The 22466-nt window shown below is 42.7% G+C and overlaps 1 protein-coding gene across 5 annotated transcripts in view; it reads left to right on the top strand.

The window, feature by feature from the left end:
- Positions 1 to 694: 694 nt before the first annotated feature.
- The window catches only part of ptprq (protein tyrosine phosphatase receptor type Q), a 38974-nt gene continuing 17202 nt past the window's right edge, over positions 695 to 22466 (top strand). For 3 of the 5 annotated variants that reach the window (XM_037107239.1, XM_037107238.1, XM_037107237.1), the window contains exons 1-36: positions 695 to 1113; positions 1247 to 1372; positions 1453 to 1597; positions 1731 to 2012; positions 2099 to 2316; positions 3520 to 3700; positions 3980 to 4354; positions 4432 to 4743; positions 5953 to 6246; positions 6891 to 7190; positions 7951 to 8081; positions 8264 to 8393; positions 8500 to 8653; positions 8807 to 8913; positions 9977 to 10074; positions 10573 to 10741; positions 11005 to 11265; positions 11384 to 11544; positions 13363 to 13474; positions 14072 to 14180; positions 14986 to 15100; positions 16448 to 16517; positions 16594 to 16793; positions 16956 to 17184; positions 17279 to 17407; positions 17499 to 17645; positions 17970 to 18130; positions 18907 to 19411; positions 19521 to 19682; positions 19812 to 19991; positions 20087 to 20194; positions 20605 to 20886; positions 20972 to 21253; positions 21676 to 21796; positions 21882 to 22036; positions 22187 to 22332. In XM_037107239.1, the coding sequence (XP_036963134.1) occupies positions 1069 to 1113; positions 1247 to 1372; positions 1453 to 1597; positions 1731 to 2012; positions 2099 to 2316; positions 3520 to 3700; positions 3980 to 4354; positions 4432 to 4743; positions 5953 to 6246; positions 6891 to 7190; positions 7951 to 8081; positions 8264 to 8393; positions 8500 to 8653; positions 8807 to 8913; positions 9977 to 10074; positions 10573 to 10741; positions 11005 to 11265; positions 11384 to 11544; positions 13363 to 13474; positions 14072 to 14180; positions 14986 to 15100; positions 16448 to 16517; positions 16594 to 16793; positions 16956 to 17184; positions 17279 to 17407; positions 17499 to 17645; positions 17970 to 18130; positions 18907 to 19411; positions 19521 to 19682; positions 19812 to 19991; positions 20087 to 20194; positions 20605 to 20886; positions 20972 to 21253; positions 21676 to 21796; positions 21882 to 22036; positions 22187 to 22332 (6702 nt within the window). In that variant the 5' untranslated portion in view covers positions 695 to 1068. The remainder of the gene's footprint in view (positions 1114 to 1246; positions 1373 to 1452; positions 1598 to 1730; positions 2013 to 2098; positions 2317 to 3519; positions 3701 to 3979; positions 4355 to 4431; positions 4744 to 5952; positions 6247 to 6890; positions 7191 to 7950; positions 8082 to 8263; positions 8394 to 8499; positions 8654 to 8806; positions 8914 to 9976; positions 10075 to 10572; positions 10742 to 11004; positions 11266 to 11383; positions 11545 to 13362; positions 13475 to 14071; positions 14181 to 14985; positions 15101 to 16447; positions 16518 to 16593; positions 16794 to 16955; positions 17185 to 17278; positions 17408 to 17498; positions 17646 to 17969; positions 18131 to 18906; positions 19412 to 19520; positions 19683 to 19811; positions 19992 to 20086; positions 20195 to 20604; positions 20887 to 20971; positions 21254 to 21675; positions 21797 to 21881; positions 22037 to 22186; positions 22333 to 22466) is intronic. The other 2 variants (XM_037107240.1, XM_037107242.1) reach the window with 2 other exon arrangements.

The following is a 22466-nucleotide window of genomic DNA, read 5'->3' as shown; positions in this document are numbered from 1 at the left end:
TTATTACAAGACTGACCTCACGACCTGCGATGTGTCTGCTCATTCTTAAACCTTTCCTGCCTACACATACTCATCCTGATTCAGCTCTGGCAGTGCTGACACGTGTTTGTGTTTCACCTCTGAGGGGTTATTGCTGTGAGGGAGTCACCTCATCATAACAGAGCCCCTTCAGTGGACTCAGCTTTCTGCCTGTCAATCATTACTCCCTTTCACATTCCCGTCATTCCACACAGGCCAGCACTCCCACCACACCCTGCGCCCGAGCCAAACCGTTCTCGCCGCTGCACTGTTGTGCACAGTTTTACAGCACATGCTTATTTTAGAGAAACTTCTTGGACCTGTCTGCTGTGACTGACCGTCGGTCATCCAGGGGTGTGAATCTGAGCACATCTCAATTTCTCTGAAAGCCCCACCGCATCTTCTCATCCCTCTCCTCTCCCCCTCAGTATGCCCCTCATCCCCAGCCTCCCCACCTCTCTTCTCCTCAGGAGCCAAGCTCTGGAGTGGCCATGTGCCCGTGGTTGCCATGGTGAGCTGCTCTTATCCCAACAAAGACGCAGAACAAATGGGTTGAACTCATACTTGCTCAATCTCTCTCTCCTTCCCCCTCCCTCTCTCTCTCTCTCTCTCTCTCTCTAAGGACTCTCCTCCCTCACATAAGGCTTTCATTCAGGGGGGAACTAGCTATTGAACTTTGACGCTGACTTTGAGTGCGCGCTAAATTCAAAGTCCAGGCTTTGCGTAAAAACCAAAATGCAAATTGTTGTAACTTAGCTAGATATGAAGGAGATAGAAATGTACTTCTGAGTTACTCTCAAAGAATTTTCAAGTCAGAAAGAGACCGTTTAAAAGTGCTTTTTGAAGCTCAGCTGTGCGTCAGTGACACAAATAGTTTGGGACTTTCCACAACCGATGTTTATGCACAGCTGTCTTGGATTTACTCATGAGCCTACAAATGGCCGAAAACCCAGTCAGGATCTGTTGTTTCTTGCAGGGGAAGTGACTGTGTGTGCAGGTTGATCAGTGACTGCTGGAAGGTGTGCTTGATGAGATGGAGTGACATTTCCGATGGGTGGGGCAAAGTATCTGTGGTTACTTGCTCATTTCTGTCAGGTAAGAAAGGCATGCAAAACTTTGATTTCACTGTGAAGAAGTTAATATTCTATATCAAATATGCATCACAGGTCTGTTGCTAGTGTATGTCAGGTGCATAGCTTCTGTGACAGGATGTTGTTTTCCTCCTCAGGTGATCTTGCTGACCTGTGAGCAACATTTAAACCCCGTCGATGTTGAACTTGTATTTCCACGCTTTCCTGCCACTAAAGATCCAGACACCTACACAGTCACCTGCAGGACTGCGAGTAACCGTCTGGTAAGAACGCCTGTACAGGTATACTCTGGTCAAGTGTCATAAGTTTGAGAAGTGAACATTTTGTCACAATGTCTGTGCAGGTATACGTGGAGCCTGTTGATCATTCAGCATGCTCCCCTCGCTGTAAAATGTCACTGCAATTAGTTGAGGACCCTCGAGGCTATAACATCACATTGAGAGCCAGCAGAAATGATGCCACTCTTGAGGCAAAGTCTTTTCACTTCAGTGAGTGTCTGTGAACCTAAATACCACAGCCCTGATGGAGCTAAATGACACACTTGCTTATTAATTAAAGCTAATTGATGTCACCATATTTCATCTTGCCTCTGCTACTCTTCCCTCCTCTACTTGTGTCCAGTTCCAGTCTCCCTGTCCTCCCTTCGTGTACACAGCACGACGACTACCGCTATCCTCACATGGAAAATTCACAGACAACAGAGCCTGTCCACCTTGAATCTACACAACACTCATACTCACGTCAGACACATCTTCAACATCAACTCATCAGAGGCAAAGTCTCAGTACGCAGTGAAAGGTCTCCAGCCTGGCACACGCTTCAAGGCAAAGGTTGTTGTGACGATGTTCCTTGAACACCTTGATTTGACCGTGAAGCAGACACTCAGCAATGGCATGGAAACAGGTATTGTGAACATTTGCATTTACCTGACTGCAGGCAAGGTGGAATCTGATGGTATTAGTTAATATTATGATGATTGCTGTCTTCAGCCCAGTGCCCCCGTGACTGGTTGGCCTGTGGGGAAAGCTGCTACACTGTGAGAAGGACAGGTCTGACCTGGGGTGATGCCCAGCACAGCTGCAGACACCTGGCAGCTGGAAGTCACCTGGCCGATCTGAAGACGCCGGAAGATCTGATCTTCATCTCTTCTCACCTGCTGAGCCACAACAACCTGCTGCTGCTGTGGACTGGACTGAATGACCAGCAGGTAGCTTCATTACAGAAAGACACACTTTAACAAGAGGAACGGGTGAAAGAATGTGTTTTTTATTTTTCAGTCAAAGCTACAAAATAATAACTTTGTAATATCACTTTATTTTTCCCATTTACTTCCTCAGAATTGCAAATGATTCTTTAAGAACGTGCCTCTGTATAAATCATTTAACCACCTTTCATCACAGAGGATCATAAGATTTCTATGAATAACTTATCTTTTACTAATTTAAAAAGAGATTTTTGCAAGGCAACCTTTTAAATAAATATTTTAAAAAAAAAAATACAGTGTATTTCAATACCCAGTAGGAGTTAATTAGTTAGTCTGAGTGCAAATGAACACGTGGAGAGTGAAGTAAATGACAGTGGATTAAAAAAATATTCTGCAGTATAATTAAACCTGCCTGCACACATTTTTTATTTGCATTCCAGTTGGAGTCTTTCAACGCTGAAGAATAATCATTCATATGACAGGAGACTGATTGAGGTGTGGTCCTGCTCCAGAACTTCAGCTAAAACTTTTATCTCCATTTATGTGCGTATATGCATGGCGGGATTGTACAGGATTGGGTTGATTTTAGCAAAGAATTAATTCAGTGATGAAGGTGCATCACTCATATAATATACACATATAACTTTTTACAGACAGGTTTTGCTTTTGACCTGTGGCCTTCTGTTAAGTCTAAGTTTTGGCCTTCCGAGGGAAAAAGTTTTAGCCGCCCTGATGTAAAGAACTTGAACAAAGAAACTGACAAATGCAGCATAGAGTATGATGATTGTACGTTTTGAGAAAATTGCCCAAATAGTTTTGTATTTACAGTGACTATACTGACTGAGGTATGCAATGTTAATGGTCTTGGTAGGATTTACAGGTGTTATGGATATAAGCTATTAACATCAAAACCAGTCTGTCGAGCCATAATGACAGTTTTCTCCTCGACTGAAGCCTGCAGTGAGGTCCTCGTGTGTTGTGGTTTATCCTCTGCAAGTACATCACAGAGCAGCAAGACCACAACGGGCAGAACATCAGAACTTCAAAGATGGATTTACTTTGTAAAAATGAAATTCCCCTTGGCAGCAGTTACTCCTTAAAGAGGAGTTTTGGTTTTGATACTTTCACTTTAGTAACTGTAAGCTGCTGATGTCTGCCATGTGTAAACAGTACAGTGCTTAATGTAGCGCTTCTGTTGCCCCACAGGAGGAGGGACGACCACGCTGGTCTGACGGCTCAGCCCACAATCTGACGAACGCTATGATGTCATCACTGCCAGCCAATCACACTGACTGTTTTGCCCTTCAGAGGAATGCGACAGACCGGGGATACTTTCTCACTCCCTTCTTCTGTACCATCCCTTTACCCTTCATCTGCCAGTACCAAAGTAAATAGCTTGTGTAATATACCTTTACTAACCAGAATGTTTACTTTACATACAGAGTTTGACAATTCAGCGTTGTTATCCTTAAAATATCCATTGTTAAATAATCAATTAACCTTTGGAATTTTAAACTGTAATGTCCCTTTACCAACTATTTTGCTCAATGTCTGTGTAAATAAAGAAATGCAAGACAATGACTACTTTAGCCGCACCATATAAATTTCCAGCGGTTTTTTTTTCCCCTAATGTTACTATGATGCTGCTCTTCTCCCTCTCTGACAGCCCCTCGAGTACCTGCCTTATTCTCCTTCGACCTGCTTCAGGTGACAGAGCGACAGGTGGAGCTTCATTGGAGTGACCTCTCCCCTTTGAACTCACTTGATCTTTCATCCTTTGAGATATTCCTCCAGTACCGAGAAGAGGCAGGTGGAGAGTTGAGTCAAGCTGAAGAAGAAAGAGACAGGAAGTCAGAGGGCAAAAAGGGCACACAGAGCCGGAGCAGTGCTGGAAAGATTGTCAGGGTCCCCATTTCCCTCTCCTCCCGAGGGGTAACTGTGGCAGGTTTGTCTCCGGGGAGCATCTACTCCTTCACCCTTCGAGCCGTTCACCCTGCAGGCTCCACCTGGAGCTTGGGACAAACACGGACTGCGTACACTAGTGAGTCAGCTCTCACTCACATAAATTACACAAGCAGCACCCGATGCTAACAACTGTTAATGTTCTCTGTCTTACAGGACCTCCGCCTCCTCAAAATATCACTGTTGGCCTGATTACCGTCAGTCAGATTAGCGTCCACTGGATGCTGACGGCTTCAAAGTCGAAGGTTGGATGGGCATTTTCTGTACGCTACGTGGACATGTCTACAAGAGAAGAGAGGATAATTGGAATGACCAACATCTCCAGGTTATCTGAAACTAATGGGCTGCTGTCATACACTGCTGTGATTGGAGGGCTGGAGTCTTACAGGAAATACACAATTGAAGTCTGCACAATCACCCAGCGAGGGATAGAGAGCTCTGGCCAGGCGCCTGTGACTGTACGGACTGGTAAGCATGTAGCAATTCTTTTGTGCACGGCAGGCATTTTACCTGTCATCGTAGAAAAAGCCCAGGTGTTACTTATAACAGCTGATTGGAATTCCAGCTATCATTACTTGTATTATTTACAGCTGTGCTTTTCCTGCACTGACATCAACATCATTCAGTAAAACACATGGATTGAATCATTTTTTAAGATCAGCAAAGAAACCAAACATACAAAGAAAACAAATATATATTTGCTTTCCATTTGGAAGGAATATCTGAAGGAGGTTCGAGACTTAATATCCAGGCCTACATTTTGTGAGTATCGCAGTCACAGTCTAAAAATCAACAGACATGAACATTTAAGAAGAGGCCATACTTTTCGATGAGCAGTATATCCCACTGACTTGAAAAGCAGGTTTTATCTTATGGATGGCTCACTACCAGCTGGTAAACTGCCTGCTGATTGATTATGCCTCTCATTATTGCTTTTATTTCAGTGCAAGCTGTGGGAATGGTCTGTTTCAATCACTTCAGTGAGTCACTTAAATCAATTTATTCATTTAAACTCAGCACATTTTGGGGTAAAGTGAAGAATGTATCCCACTGAGCTTCACTGGCAGCTCTTAAATGTAACATCCATTTTTTTCTGTGACTATGTTCTGCTGCCACTAGTGCCCAGTAGTAGTTTTAACAATTTATACTATCAACTTCCAGTTCTGGGAAATCTACAAGGCATGGTGTTAAAAAACAGAAAAATACACAAATGAAAAACGTCACAGTCATGGTGCAATAATTCTCAATTATTGCCACCATAGATCTTAATTACATTATATTTTATAGCACAATAATACTTCAGATTTGACTGGACTACATTTCTACACATGTGGAAATCAACTCCACTTCAACAAAAGGTGCTGCAAGGAAGGTGGCATCTTCATCTTCTCCGTCTTCATGAAGACGTAACCATCCGTTTAGCAGTTACATCTCTTAAACCTCAAGTCAAGCAGACATGTCTGTAACTTCTTAGACTGTGATCAAATCATTTGGTTTAACAAAAATGTTTGTGTGATGTTTTTTGTTTTCATCAATATCAATAATTACAAAGTTGTGTCTCTGTTATGAAGATAACATTTCCCTTCTTTTTAACGTTTACAAGATTAAAGTATCAGCTGCTTCTGCTGACCGACATCATCTGTAAACTAAACACATTTCCCACTTTGTGCCTCTCAGCGGTGAGAGCCCCTGGTGAGCTGGCGGTGTTGAGCGCGACAGAAAACCTGACAGTCTGCTGGACCGATCCACCTGATGACCCACCAGATGGTTATTATATCACGTCCCACCCACTCATTTACCCCACTCCAAGTCCACTGTGGTTGAATCAGTCCAGTCCTGGTGCACACAGGGTAAATGAGTCTGTGTGTGTTAATTTGGGCACATTTACTCCAGGCCAGACTTATGAGGTTGGAGTGGTCTCACTGAGGGGAAATGACAGAAGCAAGAGGACGGACATCATACACACCACAGGTTAGAGAAAAAAGGATACTAACCCTCTAAAGGATACATTCACATTTATTTTTTCGAGTATTTCCTTAATCAAAAGTAGTGTGACTACTGAAAAATGGAAGTGGGACTGTTTTGTTTTTGAAAGATTGCCAGTGCTGGAGGACAAATCCACTGTCCTTATTTTGTGCACAAATGTGTTCAAAGGTTTGTCTGAAGCTAATGCAGTATGATGCTTCAGCAGAGCGCCAGTGTGAAGTAGTCTGTGAGTATCCTCCAAGGTTACAGCATTTTTAGTCTAAAATTCCCTCTTTGTCTTTCCCCAGACAGTGTTTCCCTGTTGAGAGGCACTGGAAGGATGGTAACAACTATCTTGAACTATAAAGGCTGTAACTCTGGAGGACATTCAATTTAATTCACTTATTTGGAAAGCAGAAGCCTCACATTAGCTTCAGAAAAAGTTTGGAATATATTTGACTGGAGGACTGTGGGTTTTGTCCATAATCTCCAATATGAATAAGAGTAATGATCAGAGCATGAAAAACCCATTTCAGTGTTCAAACTGACTGTCATGAAAAAAAAATTCTATTGTGAACTTGCTGTGCCTTTTAACAATTTAGATGTTGTTCTTTACGACTGACTGTGTAAAAACACTCTTTGTCCCGTAGATCCATTGCCAGTTCAAGCAGCAGTCCATCTTTCAGTGGGCATGAACTCTGCACAGCTGTACATCCAGCGTCCACAGCTGGGTCTGATCGACGGGGTCAAAGTGTGCGTATGTCCAGGAGTTTGTGACATAGTGTGCGAGGGTCCGTGCGGGTACACATGTGACTCTTACTCCCTCCCTGCTGGCGTTCACGTCATAACCCTTGACAACCTCGGTCCAGGATCAGAGTACCAGCTCAGGGTGTACAGCACCAGCCGAGAGAAGGTGGGACCAGCTTTCAACACCCGCCCCTTTAGAACAGGTGAGGAATGATTTCATAAATTAGATATTGTGGCACATATTCACTTTAAAGATTACACAACAGAGAGGGTCCATGAACTACTTCCCTCCTTGTCATTTGATAAATCAATTCAGCTTTCTTTGTCATTTTTTTTACAACACATACACATTTGACCTGAAGCCCAGTCACCAGACCACTAAGTTGCTCTTTTTGGCTGCTTTCCTCACTTTTTGTTGTTCTGTTAACAAAACAAACCAGATGCTCTAATTTCTGTTTGTAATTTCAAAATGGTCACTAATAAATTTCTCTCTTCACGAAGTCAACACCATTTTGTATCTATATGTAATTATACACATTTTATCAAACTTAATATCTTGGGTATCCAATAATCAGCCAGTGTGCTTCTAAAAGTGGATAAATCAGCCAAAAACAAAGTGTAACATTGATGTAGTTGAGCTTTTTTCTGTGTTACTAAATGAAAATGTGACAGACGGCCTGAAGAGCTCAGAATCAAAGAAGCAATATCATCTTTGGACCTTTTATATCGACTTTCATGTGATGTCTTCTGTCCTGCCGCTTTATTGAAATTCATTAGAACTTTGTCACACAAATTGTTACTGAAAGATTCAATTTTTTGAAAAAATAATGTAGGCTTAATTTATCACCCCTATTTTTTTTTTTTTTTTTTTTTTTGATGTCCCCAACCAAAGGTAATATGTTGTTTCAGTATGTTAGTGAGTTATTACAGTGTGTGTTGTGGGACATGGTTTGTGATTTTTAGGTCTGGCTCCTCCTAACAGACTGAGGGAGGGTGTGGTGACGGTTTCATCCATTGAGCTGCTTTGGGATCCAGCGCAAGGACAGGCTCACAGCTACGAGGTCATCTGCCTCAACTGTGACCATTCGCACATGGTAAACCAAAAAGAACATTTTACCTCTACTTACTTTAGGTAAAGATTTGATTTCCTAGAGTATGTCGAGGTTTCTATGTTTCATATTTATGATATCAGTATCATATTTACGTATCTGTTACTGTCAGACTTATAACAAGGCTCTTCATCAACATCTTAAGTTATATCACGCATGTGCTCCAGGTGCAGAAGGTTTACAGTCAGAGTGCAGTGTTTTCCAGTCTGACTCCGGGCAGACTCTACCTCTTTGCAGTACGAACAGAGAAGGAGTCGTTCATAGACAGCTCCCCCGTCACTGTCAACATCACTGCAGGTAAACTCACACACACACACACACACACACAGGCGCGCACACGTACACACACCGCTCAATATCTCTGTTCTAACGATTACGTGCAATGCTTTTTGTTATGTGCCAGCTCCAAGCCCAGTGGAGGTGTCTCTTGTCAATAAAACCACTTCATCCATATGCATTTGTTGGAGTGCAGTCAGGGGAGAGGCAAGCGGGCTCATCCTGTCAATCAAAAACAGAGCGCTCAATCAAGAGCTGAACATTTCTCATCAGGAGCCCAGGTCAGCCTCGCTCTCGTCAGCCAGGTTGCAAACATAATTACAGTTTTATGAGAGTGGAATTACAATCACCAGATCAAACTTTCTTTTAGAAAATGGATTGCATCACGCTTTGTACTCCAAAACTCTGACTGCCAGAGCTGCGTGTGTTCACAGATCTTACAGCTTTGAAGGCCTTGATCCGGGCAGCCAATATACAATCGATGTGTTTAGCACCAGCAGGGAAAAAAGGAGTGAGCCTGCTACTATGATCCTCCATACCAGTAAGTTTGAGATGATTATGAGCGCTTGTTAGTCCACTTGTTAGTTTATAAAGAGCTTAAGAAAATTAATTAAAGGCCCTGTTAGTTTCTTTCTTTCTTAGTTTGGTGTGTTTGATTAAGTTGTCTATTATTTAATTGATAAACCTTTACTAAGGTTTTATGAGACTATATGAAGATTAATACATGCTCTATCATGCATTTATTAGCAGTAAGCTATTGACTTATTTACAGTTAACTATGCGTTTGGCAGCTGCCAGGTCAAAAGCAAGAAAAATGAGTTATTAATGGCAATACATTATTTATTTTATACCTAGTAACAGTTATCATTTGTGTTGAACACTAAAAAAAGGCAAATAAAAAATAAAATGCGTCCCAATGTTGACAGACACTGCAACTGCACTAATACCTGTACTATTTATAAGGCCTGTCTTGAGTCATATGTTGTGTTGTGTGTGTCAGAGCGAAGAAATAAAATTATTTGGATCACGAAATTAATGTTGCAGGAAATATGCAAAAGGAAAGAATTCACATACACATACAGTATTAGAAAGAAGGAATTTTGAGATTTCTTCAAGAGGTGCGGGTTCCCAGGTAAACCACGAGAGACAGAAAGGAAATTATTTTGTCTGCATATTGTTTCAGTCTTAGTTCACTTCACTGATAACACTTTATTACAATATTGTGCCAGCGTTGGATGGTGGTTTGAAATAAATCATTGTCACAACAGAAGTCGGAGTAAAAAGCCTGAACTGTAGAGCGACCAGCTATAAAGGAAATTGTTCATGTATATCTTTTTGGTATTTGCTTGTAATGCTAGTGAACCGTGCTTTTTACAAGGATCACACTGATTATACTTGAAAAAAAAAAATGTAGAATGTTTTAGACATTTTTCACGTTCAGGTAAAGGCAGAAAATTATGTTAGACTCTCAGCACAGTCTCTACCGGAAAGAAAGTAATTATAAAGTTCGCTTCACACCTCTGTTCACACGACTATTAGCCAGTGTGACAGATGATTAAGTGTCAGCACATGGTGTCACATGCTAATTATAATCTTTTCTCCAGTCCCAGAGGTGCCGCAGGAAGTGGCTCTTTCAGAGAAGGTAGTGACGTCTGTCTTTGTCACCTGGAGACCACCACTGGGACAGGTTGAGGGCTACAAGGTAAGTTCACTGCTGCACCTGTCCAGTTACAATCACAGAAGGAGGGAGCGGTATTATAGGTTGTTACGCCACAGTTACTTCCAGACAGATGTGCATAATGATGTGCATCCTCGACCATTCATCTCAGATACATAGTACTCAAAATGATTTTTCTCATCAAGGACAAATGAGGCCACTTACGTCAGTTTCCGCACTCACCTGTTGGTTACTTAGCAACTGTTGTCGGCACACCACAGATTTGGTTACCAACTCTTTAAAGATGTATGACCTCGATAGAGCCGTGGCCAAAAAGAATGACCAAGCACATTACATGTACACGGAGTAGAAACCCACATTAACAAAAAAAAGAAAGACAGTGGTAGATACACAGGACTGCTGAAGCAATAAAATGTCACAGTTTTGGAATGTTTAATATTTTAATCTTGAATTGTGTTTTTCTCAAGCCCCTAAAAAGTAACATGCAAGACTTTTGCTTGTTTCTTTCTTTCTTTTTCTCAGATTATGTTTGGCCTGCTGTCAGTGGATAGGAAATCATGGATTAAGCGGCTTGTCCAGGGCGCAAGTTATGAGATCAGGGATTTGATCCCCGGGTCAGACTACGGTGTCAGCATTCAGAGTGTACTCGGATCAGACACCAGTCAGGCAGTCCACAGAGAGTTCAGCACACGTAAGAGACACAAGCAGAAAAGGGCTGAATGATGAAACAAAAATGGTATTGCGATTGCTTTTAAAGATATTACAGTAACGATTTGAGTCAGAATTTGTGTTTTGCTGGGGTCTGTACCAATCAAGCATGTTCCCCTACAACTGGAGAAAATCATTTGTCTGATTCCTCAGTTAGACCACTATGCCACTTACAATAATTACATTCTGAACTAATTGCTGAAGACTCCAAGTGTAAAATTACAAAAAAAAAAACTTGTTTTCCAGGCCCAGCAGGATTATGCGCGCTTCATTTAGCCAACAAGAACTCTTCCTCTGTCTCTCTGAGCTGGGACAGCGCATCTGGAGAGTTCGACTTCCACAGAGTCACTGTGGCCAACACCTCAGTCACAAACACACTCGTCGTACCCAAGGAGGAACGGGTTGCCGTGGTTACAGGGCTGGCGGACGGCTGCACCTACAACGTGAGCGCAGCGAGAGTGAGAGGAGTGACAGCGGGGACCGCTGCCTCCCTGACTGTAACCACAGGTAGATAAGGCCTGCGCCGGTCAACACCCCATTATTATCACCTGGCCCAGTTGCTTCTTCATTTAATTACTTTCTCCACCTCTCTGACTCTATTTCTCCCTTGGTCGTCCTTCATGAGTGCCAGCCCGTGTGCGAGGGGTGCGTGCCGTGAATGTGTCTGCACGTGCATTCTCGCTGCGTTGGGAGCAGCCGCTGGGGTGTGTGGATCATTACCAGGTGACCCTGCAACCAAACCAGGGAAAAGTCACAGTGCAACCTGCACGTGATGGATACGTTCAGGTACACATGCACGCTCAGTGAAACACACACTGCCAAGATGCAGTAACAAGGGTGCCCTGCTTTGTAGTGCTCCAGACTTTTAGCTGAGTTATGATAATAAAAGGTACAAATTGCTCGCACACACAAACATGAATTGCATGAAGTCCCACCCCATACCGGCTCTTCCCAACTGCCAGGTGTCAGATACCCCCCAAAATGTAACCTTACACAGCACACACACAGAGCGCCCAGAGCACGGAGTTGAGTAATAGATCTCATTATTTATTAAGTTGGCCTCATGAGCTCAACCCTGAATCATTCATTTGCTTAAGCAGCTCTCCCTAGAGAGAGAGAGAGAGAGAGAGAGGGAGAACGCTAGCCTCCTGCTAATGAAAGGACCAACTGCCCTCCCTGGCTAGCCACTAAAAATTTTGGAATACCTCAGGACCAAGAGCCGTTAATATCCAACACCTGGACGACTAACACTGTGACCTTTGCTCATGCCACTAACTAACTGCTAGACCTGGAGTTATTCCTGTTCCACTCAGTGGATTACCTGTAGACCACTGCTAAAGATTGTGCACTAACTCTGGATGCGGCTCAGCTGGAGAGGCCTCTAACCTGCAATGTCTAAACTAAAGCTAACTCTGCTACCCAGCATGGCCTTCCTCTCACTCCTCCTGCTGCTCACACTCGGCTCGGTGCACTCACAGGTAAGAATTCAACACTCAACACTATGCGTGGCATTGCTGTGTGTGTAAATGCTCATACACTAAGATATACAAAACATCAATAAAATACTTACATGCACAGTTGGAGAAAAAAATGCTTGGTCATATTTCTGGGAGGTACCAGAAGGTATTGGTGTGACACACAGCGTACTCGTGTCACAGATGCAAATGTTGTTTGCAACACGCACTGAACCAAAAAGACACAACACAGGCAACACATGATCTCCTGTCAAACAGACGTAAACTATATCAAGATACAAACAAGAGCAACCACAAGCAGAAACAAGCTGTCATCCTTTTACATCCACCCACCTTCATATTGATACAGATGGCAGAGGATTAATTTTGTTAGTCTTCAAATGGAGTTGTAGTGCTGGCGTAATGATAACAGAAGGCTTTACATTAATTATTGCTTCTATTTGAGGAGCTATCACAGGGTATATTAGATTTCCCTAAGATACATAACATGGGTGGTTGGGGAAGCCCAGCTAATTGAAGAAATAAATAAATGAATAGGTTGATAATAAAACTGTATCTACAAACTCTTAAGAGGAAAATAAATACTGTTGCTGTTGCAACTTCTTTCACACAATAATTACCTGATATTGTCAAATTCCACCTTTACAGTTAGGAAAATATGCTGCTTTTCCTTGTCTGTGTCAAAGTAAACAGAATATATTTTGACTGTTGTGAAAAACCAGCAATAACAAATGACTATTGACAAAACAAGCAATGACACACATCAAAGTGATGGGCAATTTTCTGTCCTCTTACATTTCATAGACCAAACAATGAATCAAGAATAGAATCCATGGGAACTCTTTTTCAGGATTTGGTGTGAGGCTTCACTTTCATTTGTTTATTGTGACAGTAACCAAAAATTTACAAAGAGCAGAATTTACACGACACACCTACTACTTATGGAAAGAGAACAGACGCTGAAATTGCGAAAGGTTCAGCCACTATGAGTGCTTACATAGTGAAAACAAAGTAGAACAAGTCTACTAAAAATAAAAAGAAGAAAAAGAAGGAGACCAAGCCTCGACACTGATAAGTGATGACTGATGGCTGCATGTGTGCATCCTCTGAACTACTGATGTTTTCACAGGCTGATGTGGAGAATGTCAGTCCGGGGACACAATACACTGCAATGGTCACAGCCTCCTCTTCCTCCAACATCAGCCCAGGGGTCAGCCGCATGATCAATACTAACGAGAGTGGTGAGACGTGCCCACACAGACAAACACACACACACACCCAGACACACACACTGTTGTTGTTTGGATGCTTTTTGTCTTGAACTGCTCAAGTGCCATCATGTTCTCGTCTGCCCTCTGCTGTTTAATTCAGTCCCTGTATAGACACACACACACACACACACACACACACAGACGAACAGAATTAGTACAGTAGGTTTGTGTGTGTGTGTGTGTGTGTGTGTGTGTGTATTCTCCCTTCCCTGTTTAATTCCTCTTAGGTAACTTAAGCCCGGCTTTTGAACCGCAGGATGAATGGGTCTGCAGTGAATGTCAGTGAAATGCCACTGCTGTGTGAGGCCTTATTCATCAGTGTTCAGCCTAAAACACTCACGCAGGCCTACTCACACACACAGAGTCACACATACACACACACACACACACGGAAGATCAGTCTCCGACAGACCACAACACTATTCTCCAAATGACTGTGACGCTGTGTTCTGTGTTATTCATCTTAATATTTCTGCTGTATCGATGGTATTGAACACAGTAGAATTAGGGAAAGACTTTTTTTTTCCTCCTCCCTCTTTCACACACACTTCCCTTGTTCTACTCCAGTTCCAGATCCACCTTTAAGCCTAGAAGGAGAGGCCGTGGGCTCTAATGGTATTCTGCTCTCTTGGACGATGACACCAGATGCCAAAAATATTGACGAATATGTCATCAGGTAATTCTTTGTCATTTTGGTGCATTACTGTGGGTCTCAAATTCTCAGTTCAGGAGAGATTTATGGTGCGTGTCTATGATGACAGAATAGCAAATGCTAATCATGTGCTGAGTCATGCAGAGATCATGAAAATGTCAAATGGAGAATTACCAAATATGCAACTGACAAATTTAAGAAGGGCAATGCCAACAAATAGAGGAAAGAAGGTCAATGGACATGTAATTTTTTTTGTACACTGTAATCTTGTATTCATTACGGCCTTGACTTTTACTTCCCCATGCATGGAGACGATTCCACTGATGTAACATTTTCAGTGGCTTAGGAAATATTCAGATCATTTATGTCATTTTGTTTAAGTAACGTTGCAGAAATCAATGAAGTGTATTGTCTCTGTGGAGGTTTTAACTACTTCATGAAGTTTACAACAGTTTTCGGCAAACATTCTTATCATGCACATGTTCCAAAGTCCTGAAAACCTAATTTTGTACAAATCAGTAGGAATATGTCAACCTGTTTTTAAGTTAAATCACATTTAATTATTGATTATTATAAGATCAGATTTAGATTCAGTGGATCAGATTTGTGAAGCTTACTCGCAACTTTTCCCTCTAGTATGTAGTGGAGGTAGCATAAAATGTAAATCCTCAATTAAAGTACAGGAACTTTAGAGTACTGTGCCTCAAAATAGTACTCAAGTAATCGTTCAAGTAACATGTAAATCTTTTACTTATCAGTTAGCCACATTATGTTCATAAATGTATAATGTGATTTAGGCGATGATGGTGATGATGGTTTCCTCCTGTAGGTACAAGGAGGTGTGTCCGTATCCCGACCCCACCTTCACACAGGTGACCAAGTACCTGGACATACCAGAGATCCTGCTCACTGACTTCACCTCAGGTTCTACATACCACATTGAGGTAGGAGACACAATTTAAATGTCATTACAGTGTAGCTGATAGGAATTTACTTTGGGAACAGGGTTCCCAGGCAAATAATCATAATAAAGGATGATACATCAACCAATATCTATGGATGGAACTGCTGGATCTGTGTTACTATATTTAGTTAAATATCTCATAACACATGTATGTTCATTTGGATGGGGATGTCTAAAACAGATCCCACAGCTCCAGACTATTCTCTTGATCTGGCTGAATACTTGTAATTGATCCTGATTGCATTATTAATGAGGTAAACAGATCTATGGATCAGCCTTGGCTCTTTCCACTGTCTGTTGTCACTGAGCTTGAATGTGATCGTGCTTATTAGTTTTCAGAATTCATTAACCCACAATGACCTTCATACAAATGGGAACACACATTGTGATTGTACCACACACACACATACTGTAATTCTTTGTGCGTGTGTGTGTGTGTATCATATTACCACATCCCACCTGTGAGAGTGCCGGCCAACTTCTTTCTCCTACGTCGGCCCATATATTCATGTTATTAATACCTGAGCGAGGGTGTTGATGAGTGTTTTTCACCTGTTTTTTTCTCAAGAACTTTTAAGAATCAAGTGTCATTTATTCATGATACTGGTTATACTTGGTTATTTTGGCTAACTCCAATGTATCCTCATCTGTTTGTGTGTCTACATGTTACTGTATGTTTACAGTATTACCCATGTCTACTATAAAAAAAAAAAACAATTCAGAGAGCGGTAGTCATCTCATGATGTTGTTGTTTAATGTTAAACTGTACTGTGCTGGTGTTGTGCTTGCAACAAACCTAAGTATTGGCATTTAGAAAGATCTTTAAAACAAAATGCTTTGCAGCCAAACTAACAGATTACAGACAGATTATTTTCCTCTTAATAGAGAAGTTGACATTTTTGTTAAATATGCAGTGTTTTGCTAGGCAAACTAAATATAAATCCAATAAAAGCTGAAGATGGATGTTTTGGAGGGGTCATTATTCATTTTGTCCATTTACACAATTTCTCCTCTAGCCTGATAAACAGACTTAAATTGCCATTTAATCTCAACTTCATTATTAATTCATTTCTCGTTTTGATTTATACTGTTTAAATCTTTGACAAAATCAAAGGCAGCAAAGTGTTCTGTTTACATACTGCAAACAAATCTGATGATTTATCCTTGTTGTTTATGTGTTACTGGGATCACTGAGTCACCTCAAACAGAGTGTTTTTCCAGCTGTGATCATTGCTTGAGATTAGCTCCTCATCTGTATCTGATGACTATCGACAGGAACATGAATTATTCATTAAGTAATACCTACCGACTCTCTCTGTCCCTTTAGGTAGCAGCCATATCTCCAGCTGGAATAGGAGCCTTCAGCAAATCTTTATATATAAAGACTGCTGAGTCCCGTGAGTATGAGTAAAACACAATGTTGTGGCTGCAACAGTCAGTTTTATTTACAGTAGTATTTTGAACTCCCTGCAGCCCCTGGTCTGGTGACCAACTTGACCGCGTTTGCTCAGAACCACACCTATGTCATGGTTACCTGGTTCCTGCCTCACCGCATCAATGGCCTCATCACAAAGTTTGCTGTGAAGGCGAAACACGCCCGCACAGGGCAGACGGTCCGCACGCTGGAGGTCAACGCAGAGGATATCATGACTGGAGCGCTGCCTCACTGCAATGTACTGTGCTATACCTTCACCTTTTGTATTCTTAACTGAACTGTTGTTGTGAGTTGTTCCTTTTTCTGTCAGGATTATAGATGCTACCAGGGCACAAGGCCAGGATTGTTTACTCTTATGCTTTTCCTTCTGTGTACGTCCTGTATGATTTTGTACGTCTAGGATGCAGCCGATATCCTGTCCCGAGCGACTCTCAGTCCCTTGGAGATAACAGCATCGTCTCCTCCAATCACACTCTCCGCCGTGCCCCCTGCAGCCTCCTGGAGTGTGCCCATATCAGTAGGAGTCGATCAGCTACGACCTTACACCGCCTATCTATTCGAAGTGTCTGCCTTCACCTCTGATGGAGAGGGACAGATAGCCTCCACTATGGTCCGCATGCCAGAATCAGGTGTGGATATTTTATGGTTAGTTTGTGAATTAGAATGTGCTCAGCATACACAACATTTACTGCATGTATGAAATGTTATTTCTGTGTCTTTCAGCCCCAGAAGACCCGCCACAAAACTTCTACATATTAAATATGACGTCTCGGTCGATCTCCGTGTCCTGGAGCTCTCCCAACATTATCACAGGAAAATTCACCTACATGCTCTACCTTTATGGACCTACAGGTTGTTAAACAGCAACTATGTAACACACTGGCGCACATGCATAAACAGACTCAAACTAACCAAATTGATTTTCATTTTGTTCTTTCACCAGGATATTTGTATGAGAACAGCACAGGAGACACGCGATTTGCTTTTACCGGTCTGACCCCGTACACGAGGTACACGGTGGTGGTGCGAGCCAAAGCCGCTGGAGAAGTGGGTCCAGCTGCACAGGATGACGTCATTACACCTGCTGAAGGTTAATCACGAAATTGCTTTGTTGATTAAAGATGAGAGCATTTTGAAAGTGTGATATCTTTTGTCCAACCATCAGTAGGACATCTATAGATATTCAGTTTGCAATAATTGAAAGTCAGCGAAGCAGGATATTCTCACTGTCGATAAGCTGGAGCCAGGGATCGTTCAGAGGTTCGCTTGAAAATTGACTCAATCGAGAATAAAAAATACTTGCAGATTACTTTTCTGTCTGTTTGCTAATGGATTGTGTTCCCTCGCGAGTGTGTGCTTGCTCCTTTATTTGTACCACATGTGTCTGTTTCCATTTGTGTGTTGGTGTGAGCAGCACCCAGTGCAGTGCAGGACTTGAAAGCGATAGCTGAGGATTCAGTTTCAATCCGTGTGAGTTGGAGAATCCCTGCTCAGCCCAACGGCATGATCACCCAGTACAGACTCCAGGTTCTGGTCGTTGGCGTTCTGCTTCAGGACATCACACTCACTGCAGAAGTAAGCCAGGTGTTACAGCTCTGTATTGAAGCTCTTGAGACGTTTGTTTACAGTATATTTACATGTAAAGCCCAACATGCCACCATACGTCACTTCCTCATTAAACTGGTCCTACAGTAATTATCTGGCCCGTTAAAGTGATTGGCTAATGCTCCAAAAATCGTGAAAGGTTTTGTTTGTTTTCTCGTTTGTCATTTGTATATGTGTTTTTTCTGATGTAGTCTTGGCATCAGTGAAAATGAGGGCATGGTGATTTAAGGCTGTGTCATCCGGCTGTACAGTATGATGTTTTCCAAAGCAAAAACACCGCTTCAGCATCATAAATATACGTACTGATCAATAGTACAAGGGTAATGAGCTGACCTTAATGCACTCATGGATTGCATTAGACTGTACTGTACAAATCCTGTGTCCACTTGATCTACATGCTCCACTGTAATTTGACAAGTTCTTTGTAATCATCTTCAGTCTTTAATCAGTATATCTTTTCATGCAGCTTGTAAGCCATGTCTGCTGTCAATTGAAGTCTACTGATTCAAGAAAACATTTCTAAGATGAGACAAGTTAAAGTATTGATCCGTCACTGGGGAAATTTCACTTGTTGCAGTAGCTCAAGAGTCAGAAGCAGAGGGAAACAACGTGATTGAATTATAGATAGAAACAAAAACAAGAAACAAGTATTTGGGATAAAATATTTAGAATGGTTGGTTTAACAGCTAATGAGTTTAGAACGCTACAGGCAGAATATGAAAGGTATTTTTTTTTTCTTCCCTTAGAATACCACCGGTTTGAGCGAAGAAGAGATTCTTCTCCCTGAAGTCCGTAACAATCGACGTAAGAGAGCTGCTGAGCTCGAGCTCGGCCTGGTCACGTCACCGCCATCTTTCACAGCCACTATTTCTGATCGCACGCTGCCCACTGGTGTGACTGCGTCCAGCTCCACACACTCCCCTGGCCAAATCATTAACACTGACGCTCAACCAGCTACTGACTCCACAGTAACCAAGAACCCCAGCACCAGTTACGCTTCTGCTTCACAGTCTAACAGCACAGATATGCTCCCCACTGACTCTGTGGTTGTCGGGTCCTACTCCTTTTCTCCTACCTCTGTGCCACCCACCACACTTCCACCCTGGCTAACAAAGCATTCACAAGCCGGGGATTTGACCTCAGATTCCTCTCCCTTGGCCCTGACCCCAGGCCAGCTTCGCGCATCCACACATGATGCATCAATTACGAGACACTTTTCAACACGTACTGCAACAGCTTCTGGTACCACAGGTGGGAGAGGATTAACACTGCTTTGTTGATTTTTATTGTTTCAGTGCTGTTAAATCCTGTATGTGCATGCTGTCTTGTGTATTCATCTGCATCTGGACGAATGTTGCAGGTGTAACAGTGAAAGAGGAGGTGATGGACGTTCTGTCTGAGGAGTTGTCTTACCTGGTGTCGGATCTGAGTCCCTTCACCGATTACATGTTCAGGGTCACTGCCTCCACAATTGTGGGAGAGGGTCCTGCAGCAGATATCACTGAGAAGACCAGGGAGCAGGGTGAGTGGTTGCATGTCACAATAACCATTAACCATGAAAAAGCAACTCATAATAAAGCCTATGAAGTGTGCTATGCCCTTAAAAATGTCTTTGTCCTTAATGATGTCCTTTACTTTTTGTGTTGTTCAGTTCCCAGCTCAGTGCTCGAAGTGTCCTATCAAAACATCAGCTCCACCTCCATACTAGTGAGCTGGGTCCCACCACTCAACCCTAATGGACGCATCACACATTATACCGTCTACGGTCTTAAACTGCACAGTAATCAGGCCCTGAAGTGGGTTTCTAACACCACCAGCATACTGATAGGAGGTGAGTAATCATCTTTCCTGCACAGTTCCATGCAGTCATTATGATCATTTTTATTTTGCTGCTCCGTTGTTAAGTATCTGTGATCTAATGTGCAGATCTGGACAAGTACACGGCGTATAAACTGCGTGTCGCTGCCTCTACAGCTGTGGGAGAGAGTTCTCTGTCCGAGGAAGATGACATCTTTGTTTTCACCTTAGAGGACGGTATGTGCTGAACACAAACTGCTTACATAACCGTTTGGTCTGTTTCACCTTGTTAAATTATTGTGGGTGCTCAGTGTGTGGCAGCGCACCTCAAACTTGACACCCACAACCCTTCAAGGTCAGTGAATGAAAGTCAAAGTGACATTTCATATGAAACATTGAAAGAAAACCTGGTAACCATCATTAAGAAATGTTAGATTTACTCTCAGTTCTAGGGTAAAATGTAAAAAAAAAAGCAAACAATGACATGATAATTTTAACTATTTATCAAGCAACTGATTATTGTAAAGTTGCAACTGATGTTTATAGTACTTGATTTCATTGATTGTTAACAGTGAAATTAAGTTAATTTGTCAAATTTAGTCTGTAGCCATTCACTCTGAGATGTGTCTCCTCCATCCCGTCCTCAGAGCCTGACTCCCCTCCTGAGAACCTCACTGTGGATGACACCAGCCCCTCCACCACCACGCTGACCTGGTCAGCACCAGAGAAAGCCAATGGGATGATCCAGTACTACGAGGTCTTGTATGAGAACGAATCCTACTCTGCCATGATGAACACTTCCTCTAACAGAGTCACCCTGATGAACCTGAGGCCGTTCTCCTACTACAACGTATCTGTGAGGGCGTACACGCGTTTCGGCCACGGCAACCAGACGTCAGACACTTTACACCTGCTGTCTGGAGAGGATGGTGTGTTAATGGATGCACCCGCTCACATGAATACACACATATTGAAAGCTTAAGTGATAACACCTAGAACTTTTTGTGTCTCCAGTCCCAGGCAGTCCTCCGTACGATGTTGCTTTTGAGTCGGTCAGCTCCAGCGAGGTGAACGTGACCTGGCAGCCTCCTCTGCAGCCTAATGGGGTCATTACCCACTACAGCCTGGAGCTTTGGAATTCCAGCCACTACCTCAACCTCACCTCCCCGACCAACCACATCCACATCACGCATCTGAGGAAGTATGCACACTACCGCGTCATGGTGCAAGCGCACACACATGTCGGCCCCGGAAACTACAGCAGCGAGCCGCTCAACATCACCACTCTGGAGGATGGTGAGAGGGATGGGTGGGGAGAGGGGGAGGGTTTGTTTTCAGTTCCAGCACGATTACATCACCGCTGAGTTCGAAGGGCATCTGATTAAATCCGACCTTCCTCTCGTCTTTTCCTCCTCAGTTACATCTCTCTGTTTCAGCTCTTACTAATGATGTTACGTCACAGGTATTTGACGGCACGTGGCAGTCAAGTCTCCGACAACAACAACAACAACAACAACGTCATTACAGCTAACCAGTTTTTAATTTCAGGGCAATACCCTCTTTCTCTCTGGCACCTTCCCGAGGGGCCGTCTGAGGTTCTTAATTGCCAGTGCAAATATATTTTTAAAGCATCACTCATCAGTTTAGATCCTGTATTGATAAGCCCTGATACACTGGTCTTTATTACGTTACTGGAAAGTCTTTCCCCTGCCTCTCAGCTCCAAGCACACCTCCTCAGTTCCTCCACGCCAGGAAGCTGTCAGACTATGAGGTAGAGTTGTCATGGCAACCTCCAATGGAAGCCAATTCAGACATACTCTACTACATTGTCAGAGTTTGGTGAGTTTTCTTTATCCACTTCTCTTTGTCTGTTCCGCTGTCAAACAGAACTCACTGCAACATAAACGGTTACTCTGTTTGTCAGGAATGAAACAACTGAGCAGTGGCAGAATGTGACAGGGACGTCAGTGGTTCTAAACGTAGACTCAGAGAGCCGCTACAACGCTTCGGTGTCCAGCTGGACCAGACTAGGAGATGGAGGATTGCTGATCTACATCAGCTTTACCAGCACTGATGCAGGTGCTGGTTAATTGTTTAAGCATTTTTGAAAGATAACCTTGTCATTCTCAAAATATTTCATCCCCATGCACTTGGATCACTTTCTGAATATTTGTGTTTGTGTGTGTCCTTGTCCTGTGTTTTTGCTTCTTTTTGCTCACGGGCTTTCAGAACCGTTTGACCCGCCGCAGAATGTGACTTTTGCAAATGTGACCGCCTCCTCTGTCACCTTGCTGTGGCAAGCACCTACCGAACCCAATGGAATCATTACACACTACAGTATTTACTACTCTGATAACAAGACCGTGACCGAACGGGTGAGACATACTGCATATAGTATATACAGACATGTGACAAATTAAAGCAATTTGGCTCACTTTTTAGTTCACTCTCACTGTTCGCCTTAACAGCAGCAGACACTTGTTTTCAGCTCAGAAAACTCACTGCAAGC

The sequence above is a fragment of the Acanthopagrus latus genome, chromosome 8 (assembly GCF_904848185.1).
Source record: "Acanthopagrus latus isolate v.2019 chromosome 8, fAcaLat1.1, whole genome shotgun sequence".
NCBI lineage: Eukaryota > Metazoa > Chordata > Actinopteri > Spariformes > Sparidae > Acanthopagrus > Acanthopagrus latus.
The sequence above is the reverse complement of the archived record's forward strand: the minus strand, read 5'-3'. Positions and strand labels throughout refer to the sequence as shown.